Below are 22,157 nucleotides of genomic sequence, written 5' to 3'. Positions count from 1 at the left end.
AAATACTTCTCGTTTTGGGTTTGAAAAGACAAGAACCACATCTACACCTGTTATGGTTGAGACAAGAGTTAAGTTTCTTTCTGCTTGAAGCCTGATTGACATAAATAACCTTATATTTCCCTGTAGAGCTGTCTACTGGCCTATAACAGAGCAGAGCATTGTCACATTTCTCCTTTTTTCTGTTCTATACTTCCTCTTTTGTTTTCTTCACGATTGCATCAAATCAGAAGTGAATCACTGTGGATAAGGAGAGTGTCTGGTGTTCTGTGGAATTTAGTCCGTAATTTGTCATGGTTATCTCCGGGTCCGTCAGTGTGTGTTTTTCCCCCATGGCTATTATCCATTACCTTGTGTGTTTAACCGATTCGTGTTTTTATTATCTGGGGTAAACACACGGCACTCCAGCTAAAAAAAAAAAAAAACGATATTGCTTCAGTCACCAATCTCTGCTCCATGATCCCTTCCCTCACCTTCATGTTGTTGTTTGTTTGTATGTATCTTCTCCCTCTATACTGAGCTCTTCTCCATGTTGATGTTAATATAGTTTATCTTCTCCCTCTATACTGAGCTCTTCTCCATGTTGATGTTAATATAGTTTATCTTCTCCCTCTATACTGAGCTCTTCTCCATGTTGATGTTAATATAGTTTATCTTCTCCCTCTATACTGAGCTCTTCTCCATGTTGATGTTAATATAGTTTATCTTCTCCCTCTATACTGAGCTCTTCTCCATGTTGATGTTAATATAGTTTATCTTCTCCCTCTATACTGAGCTCTTCTCCATGTTGATGTTAATATAGTTTATCTTCTCCCTCTATACTGAGCTCTTCTCCATGTTGATGTTAATATAGTTTATCTTCTCCCTCTATACTGAGCTCTTCTCCATGTTGATGTTAATATAGTTTATCTTCTCCCTCTATACTGAGCTCTTCTCCATGTTGTTGTTAATATAGTTTATCTTCTCCCTCTATACTGAGCTCTTCTCCATGTTGATGTTAATATAGTTTATCTTCTCCCTCTATACTGAGCTCTTCTCCATGTTGATGTTAATATAGTTTATCTTCTCCCTCTATACTGAGCTCTTCTCCATGTTGATGTTAATATAGTTTATCTTCTCCCTCTATACTGAGCTCTTCTCCATGTTGATGTTAATATAGTTTATCTTCTCCCTCTATACTGAGCTCTTCTCCATGTTGATGTTAATATAGTTTATCTTCTCCCTCTATACTGAGCTCTTCTCCATGTTGATGTTAATATAGTTTATCTTCTCCCTCTATACTGAGCTCTTCTCCATGTTGATGTTAATATAGTTTATCTTCTCCCTCTATACTGAGCTCTTCTCCATGTTGATGTTAATATAGTTTATCTTCTCCCTCTATACTGAGCTCTTCTCCATGTTGATGTTAATATAGTTTATCTTCTCCCTCTATACTGAGCTCTTCTCCATGTTGATGTTAATATAGTTTATCTTCTCCCTCTATACTGAGCTCTTCTCCATGTTGATGTTAATATAGTTTATCTTCTCCCTCTATACTGAGCTCTTCTCCATGTTGTTGTTTACACCAGGAGGTCCAGAAGGCGGCGTCTCTCTTCTCCCTCTACACCGAGCTCTTCTCCATGATCCCCTCCCTGGCAGTCACCCTCGTCCTCGTCGCCTACAGCGACCAGCGCGGACGCAAGATCACCATCATCCTGCCTCTGATTGGCTCTCTGTTCTACGCCCTGTCTTTCCTGGCCGTCTCCTTCTTCGAGCTTGACCTCTACCTCCTCATCGTCTCGGCGTTCGTCAGCGCCCTGTTCGGGGGCTCTGGGACCTTCCTGGGTGGTTGTTTCTCCTACATCGCTGACCTGTGTGAGGACGGACAGCAGAAGACCCTGCGTATGGCCGGGGTGGACATGGTGATCGGCCTGCTGTCTGGAGTGGCCTCTCTCTCTACGGGATACTTCCTCCAAGCAGCAGGCTTCAACTGGCCCTTTTTCACCTCTGCTCTGTTCCAGTGTTTCAACCTGATCTACGCCGTCTTCATCCTGGAGGAGACGCTCCAACGACCTCCAGATGACCCCCTGGACGGATCCCCGCGCCGCACCGCCATGCGTCAGCTGGCCTGCGGGGTCTACCAGCTGTTTGCAGGGGCCAGCAGGAGGCGCAATATCCTCCTGGTTCTCCTCTTGCTCCTCTTCTCCTCCTTCTCCTTCGCCAACATGGGCGGGCTCTCCATGATCACGCTGTACGAGCTCAACCAGCCGCTGTGCTGGACCGAGATCCTGATTGGCTACGGCTCGGCGCTGTCCACCACGGTGTTCCTGACCAGCTTCGTGGGCGTGACGGTGTTCTCTCGCTGCGGCGTGCCCGACCTCGTCATCATTCTCATGGGGATACTGAGTGTCATGGCGGGTATGACCCTGGTGGCCTTCGTCAAGACTACGCTCATGATGTTCCTGGGTAAGGAATAAGGAGGATATTCACATGGTAACATGGTCTATGTGAGCCTGGGTTGGGGTCAATTAAAAAATCCATTTAAATTCAGTCAATTCAGGAAGTAAACTGAAATTCCGATTCCAATTTTTTTTGTCAATGCCAATGCGATACAGTTGAATGGAAATATTAGGAACTGGAATTTCCAGTTTTACTTCCTGAGTTAACTGAATTGAAATGGAATTGACCCCAACCCTGATGTGAGCCAAGTGTTGGTTAAATTATGCCTTGGGCCTGGAGTTATTCCTGAGCTGGAACACCTCTGGGCCCCAGTTAGTCTGGTGTTTAGGAACATCTCTGGGCCCCAGTTAGTCTGGTCTGGTGGTCAGGAACACCTCTGGGCCCCAGTTAGTCTGGTGTTTAGGAACACCTGGGCCCCAGTTAGTCTGGTCTGGTGGTCAGGAACACCTCTGGGCCCCAGTTAGTCTGGTGTTTAGGAACACCTGGGCCCCAGTTAGTCTGGTCTGGTGGTCAGGAACACCTCTGGGCCCCAGTTAGTCTGGTCTGGTGGTCAGGAACACCTCTGGGCCCCAGTTAGTCTGGTCTGGTGTTTAGGAACACCTCTGGGCCCCAGTTAGTCTGGTCTGGTGGTCAGGAACACCTCTGGGCCCCAGTTAGTCTGGTCTGGTGTTTAGGAACACCTCTGGGCCCCAGTTAGTCTAGTCTGGTGTTTAGGAACACCTCTGGGCCCCAGTTAGTTTGGTCTGGTGGTCAGGAACACCTCTGGGCCCCAGTTAGTCTGGTGTTTAGGAACACCTCTGGGCCCCAGTTAGTCTAGTCTGGTGGTCAGGAACACCTCTGGGCCCCAGTTAGTCTGGTCTGGTGTTTAGGAACACCTCTGGGCCCCAGTTAGTCTGGTCTGGTGGTCAGGAACACCTCTGGGCCCCAGTTAGTCTGGTCTGGTGGCCAGGAACACCTCTGGGCCCCAGTTAGTCTGGTGTTTAGGAACACCTGGGCCCCAGTTAGTCTGGTCTGGTGGTCAGGAACACCTCTGGGCCCCAGTTAGTCTGGTGTTTAGGAACACCTGGGCCCCAGTTAGTCTGGTCTGGTGGTCAGGAACACCTCTGGGCCCCAGTTAGTCTGGTCTGGTGGTCAGGAACACCTCTGGGCCCCAGTTAGTCTGGTCTGGTGTTTAGGAACACCTCTGGGCCCCAGTTAGTCTGGTCTGGTGGTCAGGAACACCTCTGGGCCCCAGTTAGTCTGGTCTGGTGTTTAGGAACACCTCTGGGCCCCAGTTAGTCTAGTCTGGTGGTCAGGAACACCTCTGGGCCCCAGTTAGTCTAGTCTGGTGTTTAGGAACACCTCTGGGCCCCAGTTAGTCTGGTCTGGTGGTCAGGAACACCTCTGGGCCCCAGTTAGTCTGGTGTTTAGGAACACCTCTGGGCCCCAGTTAGTCTGGTGTTTAGGAACACCTCTGGGCCCCAGTTAGTCTAGTCTGGTGGTCAGGAACACCTCTGGGCCCCAGTTAGTCTGGTCTGGTGTTTAGGAACACCTCTGGGCCCCAGTTAGTCTGGTGTGGTGGTCAGGAACACCTCTGGGCCCCAGTTAGTCTGGTGTGGTGGTCAGGAACACCTCTGGGCCCCAGTTAGTCTGGTGTTTAGGAACATCTCTGGGCCCCAGTTAGTCTAGTCTGGTGGTCAGGAACACCTCTGGGCCCCAGTTAGTCTAGTCTGGTGGTCAGGAACACCTCTGGGCCCCAGTTAGTCTAGTCTGGTGTTTAGGAACACCTCTGGGCCCCAGTTAGTCTGGTCTGGTGGTCAGGAACACCTCTGGGCCCCAGTTAGTCTGGTGTTTAGGAACACCTCTGGGCCCCAGTTAGTCTAGTCTGGTGGTCAGGAACACCTCTGGGCCCCAGTTAGTCTGGTCTGGTGTTTAGGAACACCTCTGGGCCCCAGTTAGTCTGGTCTGGTGGTCAGGAACACCTCTGGGCCCCAGTTAGTCTGGTGTTTAGGAACACCTCTGGGCCCCAGTTAGTCTGGTGTTTAGGAACATCTCTGGGCCCCAGTTAGTCTAGTCTGGTGGTCAGGAACACCTCTGGGCCCCAGTTAGTCTAGTCTGGTGGTCAGGAACACCTCTGGGCCCCAGTTAGTCTGGTCTGGTGGTCAGGAACGCCTCTGGGCCCCAGTTAGTCTGGTGTTTAGGAACACCTCTGGGCCCCAGTTAGTCTAGTCTGGTGGTCAGGAACACCTCTGGGCCCCAGTTTAGTCTGGTCTGGTGTTTAGGAACACCTCTGGGCCCCAGTTAGTCTGGTCTGGTGGTCAGGAACACCTCTGGGCCCCAGTTAGTCTGGTCTGGTGTTTAGGAACACCTCTGGGCCCCAGTTAGTCTGGTCTGGTGTTTAGGAACACCTCTGGGCCCCAGTTAGTCTGGTCTGGTGGTCAGGAACACCTCTGGGCCCCAGTTAGTCTGGTCTGGTGGTCAGGAACACCTCTGGGCCCCAGTTAGTCTAGTCTGGTGTTTAGGAACACCTCTGGGTCTACCTCGGGGCCTACCTCTAGTTAACTGGTGTCGATCTGAAAGGATAAGTGCAAGCAGTAAGGGGAAATGGAAGTGTTTACTAAAAGGCCATAAACCGCACCTGTAAAGGTTTATATGGTAGTATAAATGGAACCATATAGTTTTGCTGTGACATGACTGGCAGGTCGTTTCATGTCATGACTCCATCTCCGATTGGTCTGAAATTGTTTCTGTATTTAGAAATAGATTAAGATTAGCATTCATACAACATTATTTTCTTGAAATTATAATTTGATGATAATTTATTGCACCCAAATTGGCAATTTTTCATTTATAGGATTCATCTAATATTCAATAAATATAGTACTTAACATCCCATTTGGACCCACATTTTTTTCTAATAATAAGTTAAACATGAGGAATAAAAATGAAATGGTCACCCAGCCACCCACTGACTGAGTAAACAGTATCAGTTCTCTGTTTCTGACTGGTACTGTGGTGCTGCGGTTTATCCCATGTTCAGAGAAATTAGTCATTACATTTGTTATATTTGTGTCTGACATCCTGATATTACAAGGTTCTGACCACTAGATAGTGCAGTTCCTGCTATTAGGTGATTAAGAGAATCTCTCCCCCCACCTCAATGTTAAAGGGATATGTCAGGGATTTCTTCGTCGTCAGACGATATAGCGAAATCATCGTCGGAAAAAGAGGACCAATATGCAGCAGAGTTGAGAGAGTTCATTTTTTTGTAACATTTAATAAACTCAAAAATGAACATACAAAACGAACTCACGATTACTAGACAGTCCTGTTAGGCTCACACACGCTAAACAAGAAACATCTCCCACAAATACACAGACAAACACACCCAACTAATATAGGACTTCCAATCAAAGGCAACACCACACAGCTGCCTTCAATTGGAAGTCCACCCCAATTAACCAAACATAGACATACAACCAGCTAGAATAACATAGAAATACGTAAACAAGGAACAGTGCCCAAAAACCCCGGAATACTTAAATCAAATGCCCTTTTAGAAAAAACACCACCCCGAACCACATAAACCAAATACCCTCTGCCACGTCCTGACCAAACTACAATAACAATTAACCCTTATACTGGCCAGGACGTGACAGGATAGTTCACCTAAATTACATTTACACTAAATTAACCAAATTAGATTTGATCATGAAGTGTGAAAATGCTAATATAGGTACCATTGACTTGCATTGGATTTGTCCCACAGCTGATAAAAAGTTAGCATTTGAAACAGTGGCTAACAAAACCAAAGCATGGGTTGTTGCTGACATACCTTGTCGATAGACTTCTTGCAGGGTAAGGAAATCAATGTAATTTTGTAATTTGGGTTTTGTAAATCTTCAAACTTTTTTCACCTAATAGCAGGAGCAGCACCATCTATTGGTTAGAATCTGGTAATATCAGGATGTAGGATGGGACAACCTGGACTCGAGGGTAGACGTCACATAGTAAACGTAAATCCAGACACTCCAATCAGTATGATATGTTACGTTTTGTATGGTATGTATTAATTTGTGAATGTCCATCATCCATTTTGAATGATATGTTCTGAATTACAATTCATATTACAATTCTATATATTATGAATTGTAATTCGTACAATATCTTACTTATTGTAATTCAAACAATATGTTACAAATTTGCCAAACATATGATATGTTACAAATTCCAATTTGTTGTGGCTAATCTTAGCTAGGTGGTTAATGTTAGCTAGGTGGTTAGTTAGCTAGGTGGCTAACATTTAGGGTTAGGGATTAAAGTTAGAGTTAGGAGTTAGGTTAAAAGGTTAGGGTAAGGGTTAGCTAACATGCTAATAGTTGCAAAGTAGCTACAAAGTGGTAAGTAGTTGCAAGGTTGCTAATTAGGTAAAATGCTAAAGTTGTCCGTGATGCGATTCGAACACACAACCTTTGGGTTGCTAGACGTCCACGTTACACGATCACTCATTAACCCCGACCAACCACCTTGCGTTTTTTTGCCTGTCTTATGTAACCATACCAAACATAACATATCATACTAATTTCAGTGTCCCGGATTTACTTTTACTATGTTACGTCTAGTCTATGAGACCTGGCTGGATGGGCCATCAGACCCTGATGAAAACAGCTTTTCTGTCTATACGTTGTTTATTAGGTTATTAAATTATTGGATCTGAGCTCCTAGAGTATGCGGCTCTCCTTTAATTTTTCAACTGTTTACATTTACATTTACGTCATTTAGCAGACGCTCTTATCCAGAGCGACTTACAAATTGGTAGAAAGTGTTCTACTCCGCTAGCCAGCACCTCGCCTAAATAGTTGTGTGTTTCTTTTGCTTCTGGATGGGACATAAACCTAACAACTTCAATTACTAATTTTCTCTGAACAGGGGGGAAAAAAACTTCACCAAATTCACTGAGAATGCATTACATAGTATGAAGAAACAGTACTCTAAGCAGCAGCTCCATATTAATGGTCAGACATAGAGAACTGATACTGTATAGTCGTTGTTGGCGTATGACCGGCGTAGGGTGTGGGGGGGTCCATGGGTGGTTTTAACCATTCCTTTGGATTCCTCATATCTAAGTCCTTGTTAGAAGAAAGTTAGGTCCAAATCGCATGTTAGGTACTTTATTTATTTAACATTATCTGAACCCTCTAAATTAAAATGGTTAATTTCAATGAAATTAAATTAGTTTAGAGACCAAAAATATGTTACAGGTAGGGAGGTAGACGTCTGAGAGACGGGCCTCGTAAAATGGTCAATTTCAATGCAATCAATTAGCTTAGAGACCGAATTAAATTTCAACAAAATAATGTTGCAGGAATGTTAATATTATCTGTTTCTAACAACATAAACGATTTCAGAACAATCTGACATGGTGGGTGTTGAAATCCTCTTTCTGGTGCTTTTTGAGGTGGAACGATCCTGTCTGCGTTTCTTTATCATGCTGCTTTATTTGATTATGGCTGTGAAACCAGATAGAAAGAAAACAAACCATAATATTCAGGCCTTTATCTTGGCTCTTTTCCAAAAGGGAAGAAACTTAAAAGACAAACTTACATAACCTCTGTTCAGTCGACTGAGAACCCAGCGAGTCAGTCATGTGATGTTAACCCTCTCTCAATTGAATTTCAATTTAATGGGCTTTATTGGTATGGGAAACATGTTTACATTGCCAAAGCAATATAAAAAGTGAAATAAACAATAAAAAAAAATAACAGTAAACATTACACTCACAAAAGTTCCAAAAGAAGAAAGACATTACAAACGTCATATTATATAACGATGTGCAAATAGTTAAAGTACAAAAGGGGGAAAAAATCAACATAAATATGGGTTGTATTTACAATGGTGTTTGTTATTCACTGGTTGCTCTTTTCTTGTGACAACAGGTCACAAATCTTGCTGCTGTGATGGCACACTGTGGTATTTCACCAAGTAGATATGGGAGTTGATCAAAATTGGATTTGTTTTAAAATTATTTGGGGGTCTGTGTAATCTGAGGGAAATATGTGTCTCTAATATGGTCATACATTGGGCAGGAGGTTAGGAAGTACAGCTCAGTTTCCATATCATTTTGTGGGCAGTGTGCACATATCCTGTCTTCTCTTGAGAGCCAGGTCTGCCTACGGCGACCTTTCTCAATAGCAAGGCTATGCTCACTGAGTCTGTACATAGTCAAAGATTTCCTTAAGTTTGGGTCAGTCACAGTGGTCAGTCACAGTGGTCAGGTATTCTGCTGCTGTGTATTCTCTGTTTAGGGCCAAATAGAATTCTAGTTTGCTCTGTTTTTTGTTAAATTCTTTCCAATGTCTCAAGTAATTCTCTTTTTGTTTTCTCATGATTTGGTTGGGTCTAATTGTGTTGCTGTCTTGGGGCTCTATGGGGTCTGTTTGTGTCTGTGGGGTCTCTCTCTGTGTGTCTTTCTCTCTCTGGCTCTCTCTCTCTCTCGGCTCTCTCTCTCTGGCTCTCTCTGTGTGTCTCTCTCTCTCTGGCTCTCTCTCTCTCTGGCTCTCTCTCTCTCTGGCTCTCTCTGTGTGTCTCTCTCTCTCTGGCTCTCTCTCTCTCTGGCTCTCTCTCTCTCTGGCTCTCTCTCTCTCTGGCTCTCTCTCTCTGGCTCTCTCTGTGTGTCTCTCTCTCTCTGGCTCTCTCTCTCTGGCTCTCTCTGTGTGTCTCTCTCTCTCTGGCTCTCTCTCTCTCTCGGGCTCTCTCTCTCTCTGGCTCTCTCTCTCTGGCTCTCTCTGTGTGTCTCTCTCTCTCTGGCTCTCTCTCTGGCTCTCTCTGTGTGTCTCTCTCTCTCTCTGGCTCTCTCTCTCTGGCTCTCTCTGTGTGTCTCTCTCTCTCTGGCTCTCTCTCTGGCTCTCTCTGTGTGTCTCTCTCTCTCTTTGTTTATATTGTCTGTTTGTTCTCCTCAGTGAGGCTTCCAATGCTGCTGGCTATCATGCCGTTCCCCGTGCTGAGATCCATGATGTCAAAGATCGTATCAAAGAACGAGCAGGGTGAGTGTTTTGGACATGTTTAGTTTAACTAGAAAACTTAATAACTAATGCGTTCATACTCATTCCACGAAAGGGCTGCGGGTTTGTGGTATTTCCTTTCAATTAGATCTAGACAACCAAATAAGGGGGAGTTCCTTACTAATTAGTGACTTATTTCATCAATTAAGTACAAGGGTGGAGCGAAAACTCGCAGACACTCGGCCCTCTTTGAAATGAGTTTGACGCATGTAAGCCATCCTAGCATTCCTGAGCAATGGTTTGTTTAACGGAGGTTGTTAGGCCAGAGAGGAGGGCCCTTGTCTGGTCACATGGCCCTGTTGTCTGGTCACATGGCCCTGTTGTCTGGTCACATGGCCCTGTTGTCTGGTCACATGGCCCTGTTGTCTGGTCACAGGGCCCTGTTGTCTGGTCACATGGCCCTGTTGTCTGGTCACAGGGCCCTGTTGTCTGGTCACATGGCCCTGTTGTCTGGTCACATGGCCCTTGTCTGGTGTCGTGTAAATTCATACTGAGAGAGACTTTGTCATTTCTTCAAACAATCATCTTTATTTAATATTGATTTAGTTATTGCAATAATGAGGCTGGTTGACCCCCCCCACCTTTGAGTGTTGGACCAAGTAACCTAACCTTTACACAAATGCAGAGTCAGATAGCTGACACTAAGAATGCTTTGTCATGGTTGGTTCAACCCTCCTCATGCAGAGGGGCATCATAAGCCACTCTGGGTTCATCCGGTCGTTATCAGCACGGGGTTGTTGTCCTAACCCCACCCTGGCTTAGTTTCCCAGTTGCAAGGATGATTTTGAGACAATGAGGGCTTGTTCTACTCCTAAGCTATCTCTAGTAAAACACATTTCTTGTCTATGTAATTGCAGTCTTTAACTCATTTGTCAGCTCAAGCCGTCTCTGGTGACCATACGCCCAGATGAGCTACAGGGAACTTGAGTGGAGACCATTAAAACACAGACACTAGTAGGACTGAAATGTCTTACTATTTAGTTAAATGTTAGAGAGATGTTTCTGAAGGGCTCTTCTTCAAGCCTCTCTCTCCCACACGGACACATAATAATAATAATAATCCTCAATGTATTTTATATTGTGATTTTAATCTCAAAGTCTCTTTAAAAACAAAATAAACAACAAAAAACTATTTACCAATGTAGGGATCTAACAGTTGTAGGGCGATCGTCTTCCTCAGCTTTAGATAATAAGCAGTTCTGTATATTGAGAGAAGGTATATTATTTATTATTATTATTATTTATTATTGTATATTGAGAGAAGGTATATAAGCTATATTATGGGGTGCCAGGTAGTCTAGTGGTTAGAGCGTTGGGCCAGTAACCGTAAAGGTTGCTAGATCAAATCCTCGAGCTGACAAGGTAAAAATCTGTCGTTCTGTCCCTGAACAAGGCAGTTAAATCCACTGTTCCCTGGTAGGTCGTCATTGTAAATAAGAATTTGTTCTTAACTGACTTGCCTAGTTAAATAAAAAATTTGTTACAGGTAGGGAGGTAGACGTCTGAGAGACAGGCCTCGTAAAATGGTCAATTTCAATGCAATCAATTAGCTTAGAGACCGAATTAAATTTCAACAAAATAATGTTGCAGGAATGCTAGTCTTATCTGTTTCTAACAACAGAAACGATTTCAGAACAATCTGACATGGTGGGTGTTGAAATCCTCTTTCTGGTGCTTTTTGAGGTGGAACGATCCTGGCTTTGTTCCTCGTCCGTAGCTAGGCTGGATCGTCCACTACTGAAATGAAGCAACCACCTGGGTAATGTTTTTTTTTGGCAACTGTAAATGCTCCAGTAAGACCACCACACCTCAGCAAGCCTCTGCATCCCCTCACACCGCAGTCCACTTCCTCTAGGAACTGTGGCAGGGGCCCAAAACCAATGCTGTTGATTTGGTGTTGCTGCATCATTCAAATCATATTAGCTAGCTAGCCAAGCAAAATACAAACTGACGTGTCATAATCAGTCATACAATTTCGTGAGTCACCGCCAGATATTACAGTTAATCTATCAACAAGTTATCAAAAACCCCCCCCCCAAAAAGTTCAAATATACAATTATAAAAACAACACTAAAAAAAACAAATAAAATATATACAATATTTACAGAGCTCTCTGCCTAGGCTACCTCACGACGCTATGGCAACCATGGAACTTGCGGCAATAATGTGGAAGCTAGGCAACCATTATGACATGGTTACAGATAACTCTGCTCCTTCCGTCTCACAACGTTGGGCTAAAGTACATTCACATTTACATTTAAGTCATTTAGCAGACGCTCTTATCCAGAGCGACTTACAAATTGGTGCATTCACCTTATGATATCCAGTGGAACAACCACTTTACAATAGTGCATCTAAATCTTTTAGGGGGGGGGGGGTTAGAAGGATTACTTAATCCTATCCCAGGTATTCCTTAAAGAGGTGGGGTTTCAGGTGTCTCCGGAAGGTGGTGATTGACTCCGCTGTCCTGGCGTCGTGAGGGAGCTTGTTCCACCATTGGGGTGCCAGAGCAGCGAACAGTTTTGACTGGGCTGAGCGGGAACTGTGCTTCCTCAGAGGTAGGGAGGCGAGCAGGCCAGAGGTGGATGAACGCAGTGCCCTTGTTTGGGTGTAGGGCCTGATCAGAGCCTGAAGGTACGGAGGTGCCGTTCCCCTCACAGCTCCGTAGGCAAGCACCATGGTCTTGTAGCAGATGCGAGCTTCAATTGGAAGCCAGTGGAGAGAGCGGAGGAGCGGGGTGACGTGAGAGAACTTGAGAAGGTTGAACACCAGATTATACACAAGTATTTTAATGTAGGGTGATTTACCTATGTGGCAACTTTGAACTTCTTTATCTGACTGTGTATTGTCTTTCTCTATGTCTCTCTCTCTCGTGTGTGTGTGTGTGCGTGTGTGTGTGTGTGTGTGTGTGTGTGTGTGTGTGTGTGTGTGTGTGTGTGTGTGTGTGTGTGTGTGTGTGTGTGTGTGTGTGTGTGTGTGTGTGTGTGTGTAGGAGCGTTGTTTGCGTGCTTGGCGTGCCTGGACAGTGTAAGCATCAGTGTGGCGATAGCTGTGTTCAATAGTCTCTACGCTGTCACGGTAACCTGGTACCCTGGATTCTGCTTCCTGTTGTCTGCTGGACTCTGTGTCATCCCCTTGGCAATGCTAGCGTGAGTATTATATACTACTACTATACTACTGCCACTATACTACTACTATACTGCCCCTATACTACTACTATACTAGCCCTGTACTAGCCCTATACTACTACTCCTATTCTACTACTATACTACTACTGAACTGCCCCTATACTGCCACTATACTACTACTATACTGCCCCTATACTACTACTATACTAGCCCTGTACTAGCCCTATACTACTACTCCTATTCTACTACTATACTACTACTGAACTGCCCCTATACTGCCCCTATACTACTACTATACTGCCCCTATACTACTACTATACTAGCCCTGTACTACCCCTATACTACTACTCCTATTCTACTACTATACTACTACTGAACTGCCCCTATACTGCCCCTATACTACTACTATACTGCCCCTATACTACTACTATACTAGCCCTGTACTAGCCCTATACTACTACTCCTATTCTACTACTATACTACTACTGAACTGCCCCTATACTGCCACTATACTACTACTATACTGCCCCTATACTATTACTATACTAGCAGTATACTACTACTACTATACTAGCGCTATACTGCTACTATTATACTACTATGCTACCCCTATACTACCCCATACTACTACTATAATCCCCCATACTACTACTATACTGCCCCTTTACTACCCCTATACTACTACTATACTACCCCTATACTACTACTATAATCCCCCTATACTACTACTATACCGCCCCTATACTACCACTATACTACCCCTATACTACTATTACACTACCCCTATACTGACCCTATGCTACCCCTATACTACTACTATACTACCCCTTTACTTCTACCATTATACTACCCCTATACTGCTACTATACTACCCCATACTACTACTATACTACTACTACTACCCCTATACTACCACTATACTACCACTATACTACTACTACTATACTATCCCTTTACTACTACTATTATACTACCCCTATACTGACCCTATTCTACCCCTATACTACTACTATACTACCACTATACTACCCCTATACTACTACTATACTGCTACTTTACTATCCCTTTACTACTACTATTATACTGACCCTATACTACTACCCCCCATACTATTATTACTACTCTACTACCCCTATACTGCTACTATACTACCCCTATACTACCACTACTATACTATCCCTTTACTACTACTACTACCCCTATACTACCCCTATACTACCCCTATACTGACCCTATACTGACCCCTATACTGACCCTATGCTACCCCTATACTACTACTATACTACTACTATACTACCCCTTTACTACTACTATTATGCTACCCCTATGCTACCCCTATACTACTACTATACTACCCCTTTACTACTACTATTATACTACCCCTATACTGCTACTATACTACCCCGTACTACTACTATACTACTACTACTACTACTATGCTACCCCTATACTACTACTACTATACTATCCCTTTACTACACATATTATACTCCTACTAATTTACTACCCCTTTACTACTACTATTATATTACCCCTATACTGACCCTATGCTACCCCTGTACTACTACTATACTACCCCTTACTACTGCTATACTACCCCTTTACTACTGCTATACTACCCCTATACTACTGCTATACTACCCCTGTACTACTACTATACTACCGCTATACTGCCCCTGTACTACTGCTATACTACCGTTATACTACCCCTGTGCTACTACTATACTAGTACTATGTTACCCCATACTACCCCTATGCTACTACACTACTTCTATACTACCCCTGTGCTACTACTATACAAGTACTATACTGCCCCTATACTACTACTATGCTACCGCTATACCACTATACTACCCCCTATACTACTACTACACTACTTCTATACTACCCCTGTACCACTACACTACCACTATACTACTACTATACTACTATACTACCTCTATGCTACCCCTATACTACTACACCACTGCTATACTACCCCTGTACTGCTACTCTACCCCTATACTACTACTACTACTACTACTACTACACTACTGCTATACTACCCCTATACTACCGCTATGCTACCCCTATGCTGCAGCTATACTACCCTTATACTACTATACTACCGCCATGCTACCCCTATACTGCAGCTATACTACACCTATACTACCGCTATACTGCCACCGAACCTATACTGACCCTATACTACCCCTATACTGACCCTATGCTACCCCTATACTACTACTATACTACTACTATACTACCCCTTTACTACTACTATTATGCTACCCCTATGCTACCCCTATACTACTACTATACTACCCCTTTACTACATCTATTATACTACCCCTATACTGCTACTATACTACCCCATACTACTACTATACTACTACTACTATGCTACCCCTATACTACTACTACTATACTATCCCTTTACTACACATATTATACTCCTACTAATTTACTACCCCTTTACTACTACTATTATATTACCCCTATACTGACCCTATGCTACCCCTGTACTACTACTATACTACCCCTGTACTACTACTATACTACCCCTACTACTACTACCCCTTACTACTGCTATACTACCCCTTTACTACTGCTATACTACTGCAATACTACCCCTATACTACCCCTGTACTACAACTATACTACCGCTATACTGCCCCTGTACTACTGCTATACTACCGTTATACTACCCCTGTGCTACTACTATACTAGTACTATGTTACCCCATACTACCCCATGCTACTACACTACTACTATACTACCCCTGTGCTACTGCTATACTACTACTATACAAGTACTATACTGCCCCTATACTTCTACTATGCTACCGCTATACCACTATACTACCCCTATACTACTACTACACCACTTCTATACTACCCCTGTACTACTACACTACCTCTATGCTACTACTATACTACTATACTACCGCTATTCTACCCCTATACTACTACACCACTGCTATACTACCCCTATACTGCTACTCTACCCCATACTACCCCTATACTACTACACTACTGCTATACTACCCCTATACTGCTACTCTACCCCTATACTACTACTACACTACTGCTATACTACCCCTATACTACCCCTATACTGCTACTCTACCCCATACTACCCCTATACTACTACACCACTGCTATACTACCCCTATACTGCTACTCTACCCCTATACTACTACTAATACTACTACTACTGCTACTACACTACTGCTATACTGCCCCTATACTACTTTACTACCGCTATGCTACCCCTATGCTGCAGCTATACTACCCCTATACCACTACACTACCCCTATACTACTACACCACTGCTATACTACCCCTATACTGCTACTCTACCCCTATAGCACTACTACTACTACTACTACTACTACTACACCACTGCTATACTACCCCTATACTGCTACTCTACCCCTATACTGCTACTACTACTACTACACTACTGCTATACTACCCCTATACTACTTTACTACCGCTATGCTACCCCTATGCTGCAGATATACTACTATACTACCGCTATACTACCGCTATACTACTACTACACAAGTACTGTGCTGCCCCTATACCACTACACTACCCCTATACTACTACACTACTTCTATACTACCCCTGTACTACTACACTACCCCTATACTACTACTATACTACTATACTACCGCTATGCTACCCCTATACTACTACACCACCGCTATACTACCCCTATACTGCTACTCTACCCCTATACTACTACTACTACTACTACTACACTACTCCCCCCGCTATACTACCCCTATACTACTATACTACCGCTATACTACCCCTATACTACTATACTACCCCTATACTACCCCTATACTACTATACTACCCCTATACTACCCCTGTACGGCTATACTACCGCTATACTACCCCTGTACGGCTATACTACCCCTATACTACCCCTATACTACCCCTATACTACTATACTACCCCTATGCTACCCCTATACTACTATACTACCGCTATGCTACCCCTATACTGCAGCTATACTACCCCTATACTGCTATACTACCCCTATACTGCAGCTATACTACCCCTATAATGCTATACTACCCCTATACTACCGCTATACTACCCTTATACTGCTATACTACCGCTATGCTACCCCTTATCTGCAGCTATACTACCCCTATACTACCCCTATACTACCGCTATACTACCCTTATACTACTATACTACCGCTATGCTACCCCTTATCTGCAGCTATACTACCCCTATACTACCCCTATACTGCTATACTACCCCTATACTACCGCTATACTACCATCAAACTCCCTGTTAACTCTGTTTAGTAAACTTCCATGATAGGATGTTACTCCCAGTCACCAGTCACATGACTGAACAGTACCGCATCAGGTATCAGCAACATTAGTGAACATACAGGTTTTGAGTTGACATGTGACCAATGAGTAAGGTGAGATGTTAGATTTTCATCCTGACGTGATATTTTACCTGACCCAGATATGGCTGTAATGTTATCTAGTATTTACGGTTTGCATGCAGGCAGGAGGAGACGAGGACTGGTCCAGTTTTAGCCTAGTGGGTCTGTTTTAACTTTAGGGGGGTTTGCTCAGAATTATCATTATCTTGCTGATAATGGGAGCCTCAAGGAAAATAATGGCCCGCTGTGGTAGAAATGCCTGAGATGATTTTTTTTGTCCCGTTCTGCCACTACCCATGACCACCCCTCTCTCTCTTCTGTGTGTACGCACAGTACCAGTCAAACAGGTTGGACACACCTACTCATTCAAGGGTTTTTCTTTAGTTTTACTATTTTATACATTGTAGAATAATAATAATAGTGTAGACATCAACACTATGAAATAACACATATAGAATCATATAGTAACCAAAAAAAAGTGTTAAACAAATCAAAATATATTTAATATTTTTGATTCTTCAAAGTAGCCCCACTTTGTCTTGATGACAGCTTTGTACACTTCACACTTTTAGGCATTTCATTGGACAGGTAGGTCATTGACAGGTAGGTCATTGCGTAAGCATTTCATTGGACAAGTGTGTCATTGCTTAGGTACTATCCCGTCACTATGAGCTCCCTATCCCCTCCCTGTCCCCTCGCTATCCCCTAATTTCCTTATATATTTAATTTCTTTCTTATTTGCTAATCTTTTCTTACTTTATAACTCTGCATTGTTGGTTAAGGGCCTGTAAGTAAGCATTTCATGGTGAAGTCTACACCTGTTGTATTCGGCGCATGTGAGAAATAAAATTGGATTTGATTTGTCTCTCTCTGTCTCTCTGTCTGTCTCCCTCTGTCTCTCCCTCTGTCTCTCTCTCTGTCTCTGTCTGTCTCTGTGTGTCCTCCAGGGGTGTGGGGCTGCTGGGAGTGGAAGAAGGTAAAGAAGCCAAGGAGACGGAGGCCCTCATCCCTGGAGAGGAAGGTCTCGCTGGGGACGAGAACGACAATCCTCCCCTCACCTGAGACTGGAGGCCTGGAGTGGGAAGACTGGAAACCCTGGTGCACTTTTCTCTTTTCTCTCTCCGTGTCAATGTCTGTTCTGACAGACAGAGAGCTACACTCTTAATCCTCTGAGTATAAAGCCATCAGAGAGAGAGAGAGATTACCTCAGGTCAACTGCTCTGCTATAAAGCCCTTTTGGAAATATGCACTATTAGCACGTGTGTCACTTTTATCAATAATCATGGCAGAAACATTTTAAAAGGAAATACAATGTGTGAATATGTGCCATGTTTAACTATGTTAAAACAAAAGTATATGTTTTCAGAGTGTTTCAAATCCAACCGTACGAGGTCCTGATTCCTGCTGGTTTTCTGTTCTACCTGATAATAATTGTACCCACCTGGTGTCCCAGGTTAGAGGTGGGACTATGGGAGAAAAGCAGTGGAACTGGCTTCCAGGTCTCTACTGTATATAGGGCACTACTTTTGACCTGATCCCCTATGCGCCCTGGTCAAAAGTAGTGCACTATATAGGGAATTAGGGTGCCATTTTAGGGCACATATGTATGTTTTTAGTAACTGATGCAGCCATTCCAATGCATCTTAAATCTAAGGTTTAACTAGGTTTGTTTGGGGGGGGGGGGTTTGGTTTGGTTTTCCTAGTCCCTGTACTCAGGGTCATTTCTCTGTCAACTTTCTTTGAATCCCTGGTATAACATCTAAAGGTTTAGATGTATTAAATATAAAACATTGCTTCCATATGCACCTCACACAGCAGTAACTAGAGGACATGAGTTGTATATAGAGGATACATGAATAACTGATCCTCTTATCACTCAACATGGTGGAATAATAAGATCCTCCTATAACTCAACATGATGGAATAATAAGATCCTCCTATCACTCATCATGGTGGAATAATAAGATCGTCCTATCACTCATCATGGTGGAATAATAAGATCCTCTTATCACTCAACATGGTGGAATAATAAGATCGTCCTATAACTCAACATGATGGAATAATAAGATCCTCCTATCACTCATCATGGTGGAATAATAAGATCGTCCTATCACTCATCATGGTGGAATAATAAGATCCTCTTATCACTCAACATGGTGGAATAATAAGATCGTCCTATAACTCAACATGATGGAATAATAAGATCCTCCTATCACTCATCATGGTGGAATAATAAGATCGTCCTATCACTCATCATGGTGGAATAATAAGATCCTCTTATCACTCAACATGGTGGAATAATAAGATCGTCCTATCACTCAACATGGTGGAATAATAAGATCCTCCTATCACTCAACATGGTGGAATAATAAGACCCTCTTATCACTCATCATGGTGGAATAATAAGATCCTCTTATCACTCAACATGGTGGAATAATAAGATCCTCTTATCACTCATCATGGTGGAATAATAAGATCCTCTTATCACTCAACATGGTGGAATAATAAGATCCTCTTATCACTCATCATGGTGGAATAATAAGATCCTCCTATCACTCATCATGGTGGAATAATAAGACCCTCTTATCACTCATCATGGTGGAATAATAAGATCGTCCTATAACTCAACATGATGGAATAATAAGATCCTCCTATCACTCATCATGGTGGAATAATAAGACCCTCTTATCACTCATCATGGTGGAATAATAAGATCGTCCTATAACTCAACATGATGGAATAATAAGATCCTCCTATCACTCATCATGGTGGAATAATAAGATCCTCTTATCACTCAACATGGTGGAATAATAAGATCCTCTTATCACTCATCATGGTGGAATAATAAGATCCTCCTATCACTCATCATGGTGGAATAATAAGACCCTCTTATCACTCATCATGGTGGAATAATAAGATCCTCCTATCACTCATCATGGTGGAATAATAAGACCCTCTTATCACTCATCATGGTGGAATAATAAGACCCTCCTATCACTCATCATGGTGGAATAATAAGATCCTCCTATCACTCAACATGGTGGAATAATAAGACCCTCTTATCACTCATCATGGTGGAATAATAAGATCCTCTTATCACTCATCATGGTGGAATAATAAGACCCTCCTATCACTCATCATGGTGGAATAATAAGACCCTCCTATCACTCATCATGGTGGAATAATAAGACCCTCTTATCACTCATCATGGTGGAATAATAAGACCCTCCTATCACTCATCATGGTGGAATAATAAGATCGTCCTATCACTCATCATGGTGGAATAATAAGATCGTCCTATCACTCATCATGGTGGAATAATAAGACCCTCCTATCACTCATCATGGTGGAATAATAAGACCCTCCTATCACTCATCATGGTGGAATAATAAGATCGTCCTATCACTCATCATGGTGGAATAATAAGACCGTCCTATCACTCATCATGGTGGAATAATAAGACCCTCCTATCACTCATCATGGTGGAATAGTACTTTCTGTTGTGATGTTGTACAGTGTACATACAGGTTACATAGTGTAGGCTAACCCATCCGTATCATTATCCATGTCATTGCAGAAGGGAAATTAGCAAATTGATTGTTGCATGTTCAGGTACGTACAATTACTCCGATTCCTAGAACACCCTGTGAAGTGAAAGTCACATTGGCTGGATATCTAACGAAGAGAAAGGAATATTGGTCAGATGTCTAACAAACAGAAAGTGATAGCAGACAGCAGCAGTAGTCTGCGTACTAGGGTGTTTTCAAGTGTCTAGGCAGTATTAGCAGGTTTAGGGTAGCCTCCCTGTGCACAGATGGGTAGTCTATGAGTCACGCCACGTGTTTGTTCCACCTACCTGCTTATAACAACCTGTTCAGCACTCTCTCAATGTTTTCGCACAGAAATACAACATGGTAGACTTGTATAGACGCTCAAGGAAATGCACGTTCTGTGTGGCCTATGTAATGACTCGTTAGCCTCCCGGTGAGCCAAACTGGTTGAAAAGACCAGTTTTGCTCACCAGTCTAGTCCCAGATCTGTTTGTGCTCCCTTCCAATTCCATTGCTGTCATTGGCACAAACAGCTGACTCTCAGGCTAATGACATGATGTTGCTGAGTTAAACTGAATGCTGGTTGTCACATCAACTTCACTGTTACAATAGTTTACTTCCACTTCCATTGATTAACCACATTGATCAATAACTCAGAAATGATCAACTGATCATGTAAAAATAAAACAAAAAAACAGCATATAGTAAAATGGATGCAAATGACAGTATTGGGGAAATACTAATTTAGATACAAATGTTTTTAACGTTTTAATTTGAGCCATTGGTTGTGGGCTGTTGTTTACATTTTTTTTAATATAATTTTAGAATGCAACAAATGTTTGTGTAACAAAACAAAAAAAAAAATGTTTTATTTAAAAATAAAAACATGTCTACGATGTCTGACGGACTTTATAAAAGTCTGTCATTTTTCATCTGTTGTTTTCTGTTGTTGTTGGACAACTGAACATGTATGTGGCTGGATTGCAATATTTTGTTTTCAGTGGTTTCGCTTTACTAGAAACCAACGTGAAATGTCTATATTGACCACCAGGTGTCACTCTTGGTTTAGGATAAAGCCTCAGACAGCCATTACTTCCCAGTACCCACCAGATATAAACCCAGCCATATTTAGTCAGAGATACATTGAGGGGGGAAAAAGTAATTTGATCCCCTGCTGATTTTGTACGTTTGCCCACTGACAAAGAAATGATCAGTCTATAATTTTAACGGTAGGTTTATTTGAACAGTGAGAGACAGAATAACAACAACCAAAAAAATCCAGAAAAACGCATGTCAAAAATGTTATAAAATGATGATGATTCGGAGCGTCCTCTCGAACCTTCGCCTCTCCCCAGTCTGTAGGGGAGATTCAGCAATGGGACAAGACTGTAACTACCAATTTGGTTGTCACAGAAAAAAATATATGCAAAAAAACAAAACAATACATATCTAGAGTTGATCCGGCTCCATGTAGGGCTGCTTGTACGCTTTAGGCTGTTTCATTTACTGATATAATGTTTTTATCTTTTGACCAAACAAAAATGGTGCCAAAAATTGTGCTCTACCGCGGCCTCTACCGCGGCTACGCTAAAGAGAATAATA

The 22,157-nt window shown here is 42.8% G+C and overlaps 1 protein-coding gene across 3 annotated transcripts in view; it reads left to right on the top strand.

Annotated features, from left to right (window-relative positions):
* The window catches only part of slc46a3 (solute carrier family 46 member 3), a 30,990-nt gene extending 9,535 nt beyond the window's left edge, over positions 1-21,455 (top strand). For all 3 annotated transcript variants that reach the window (XM_014129811.3, XM_045690244.2, XM_045690243.2), the window contains 4 exons: positions 1,566-2,442; positions 9,375-9,458; positions 12,469-12,625; positions 17,952-21,455. In XM_014129811.3, the coding sequence (XP_013985286.1) occupies positions 1,617-2,442; positions 9,375-9,458; positions 12,469-12,625; positions 17,952-18,066 (1,182 nt within the window). In that variant the 5' untranslated portion in view covers positions 1,566-1,616 and the 3' untranslated portion in view covers positions 18,067-21,455. The remainder of the gene's footprint in view (positions 1-1,565; positions 2,443-9,374; positions 9,459-12,468; positions 12,626-17,951) is intronic.
* The last annotated feature ends 702 nt before the right edge of the window (positions 21,456-22,157 follow it).

This window comes from Salmo salar, chromosome 11 (assembly GCF_965601325.2).
Source record: "Salmo salar chromosome 11, fSalSal1, whole genome shotgun sequence".
NCBI lineage: Eukaryota > Metazoa > Chordata > Actinopteri > Salmoniformes > Salmonidae > Salmo > Salmo salar.
The sequence above is the reverse complement of the archived record's forward strand: the minus strand, read 5'-3'. Positions and strand labels throughout refer to the sequence as shown.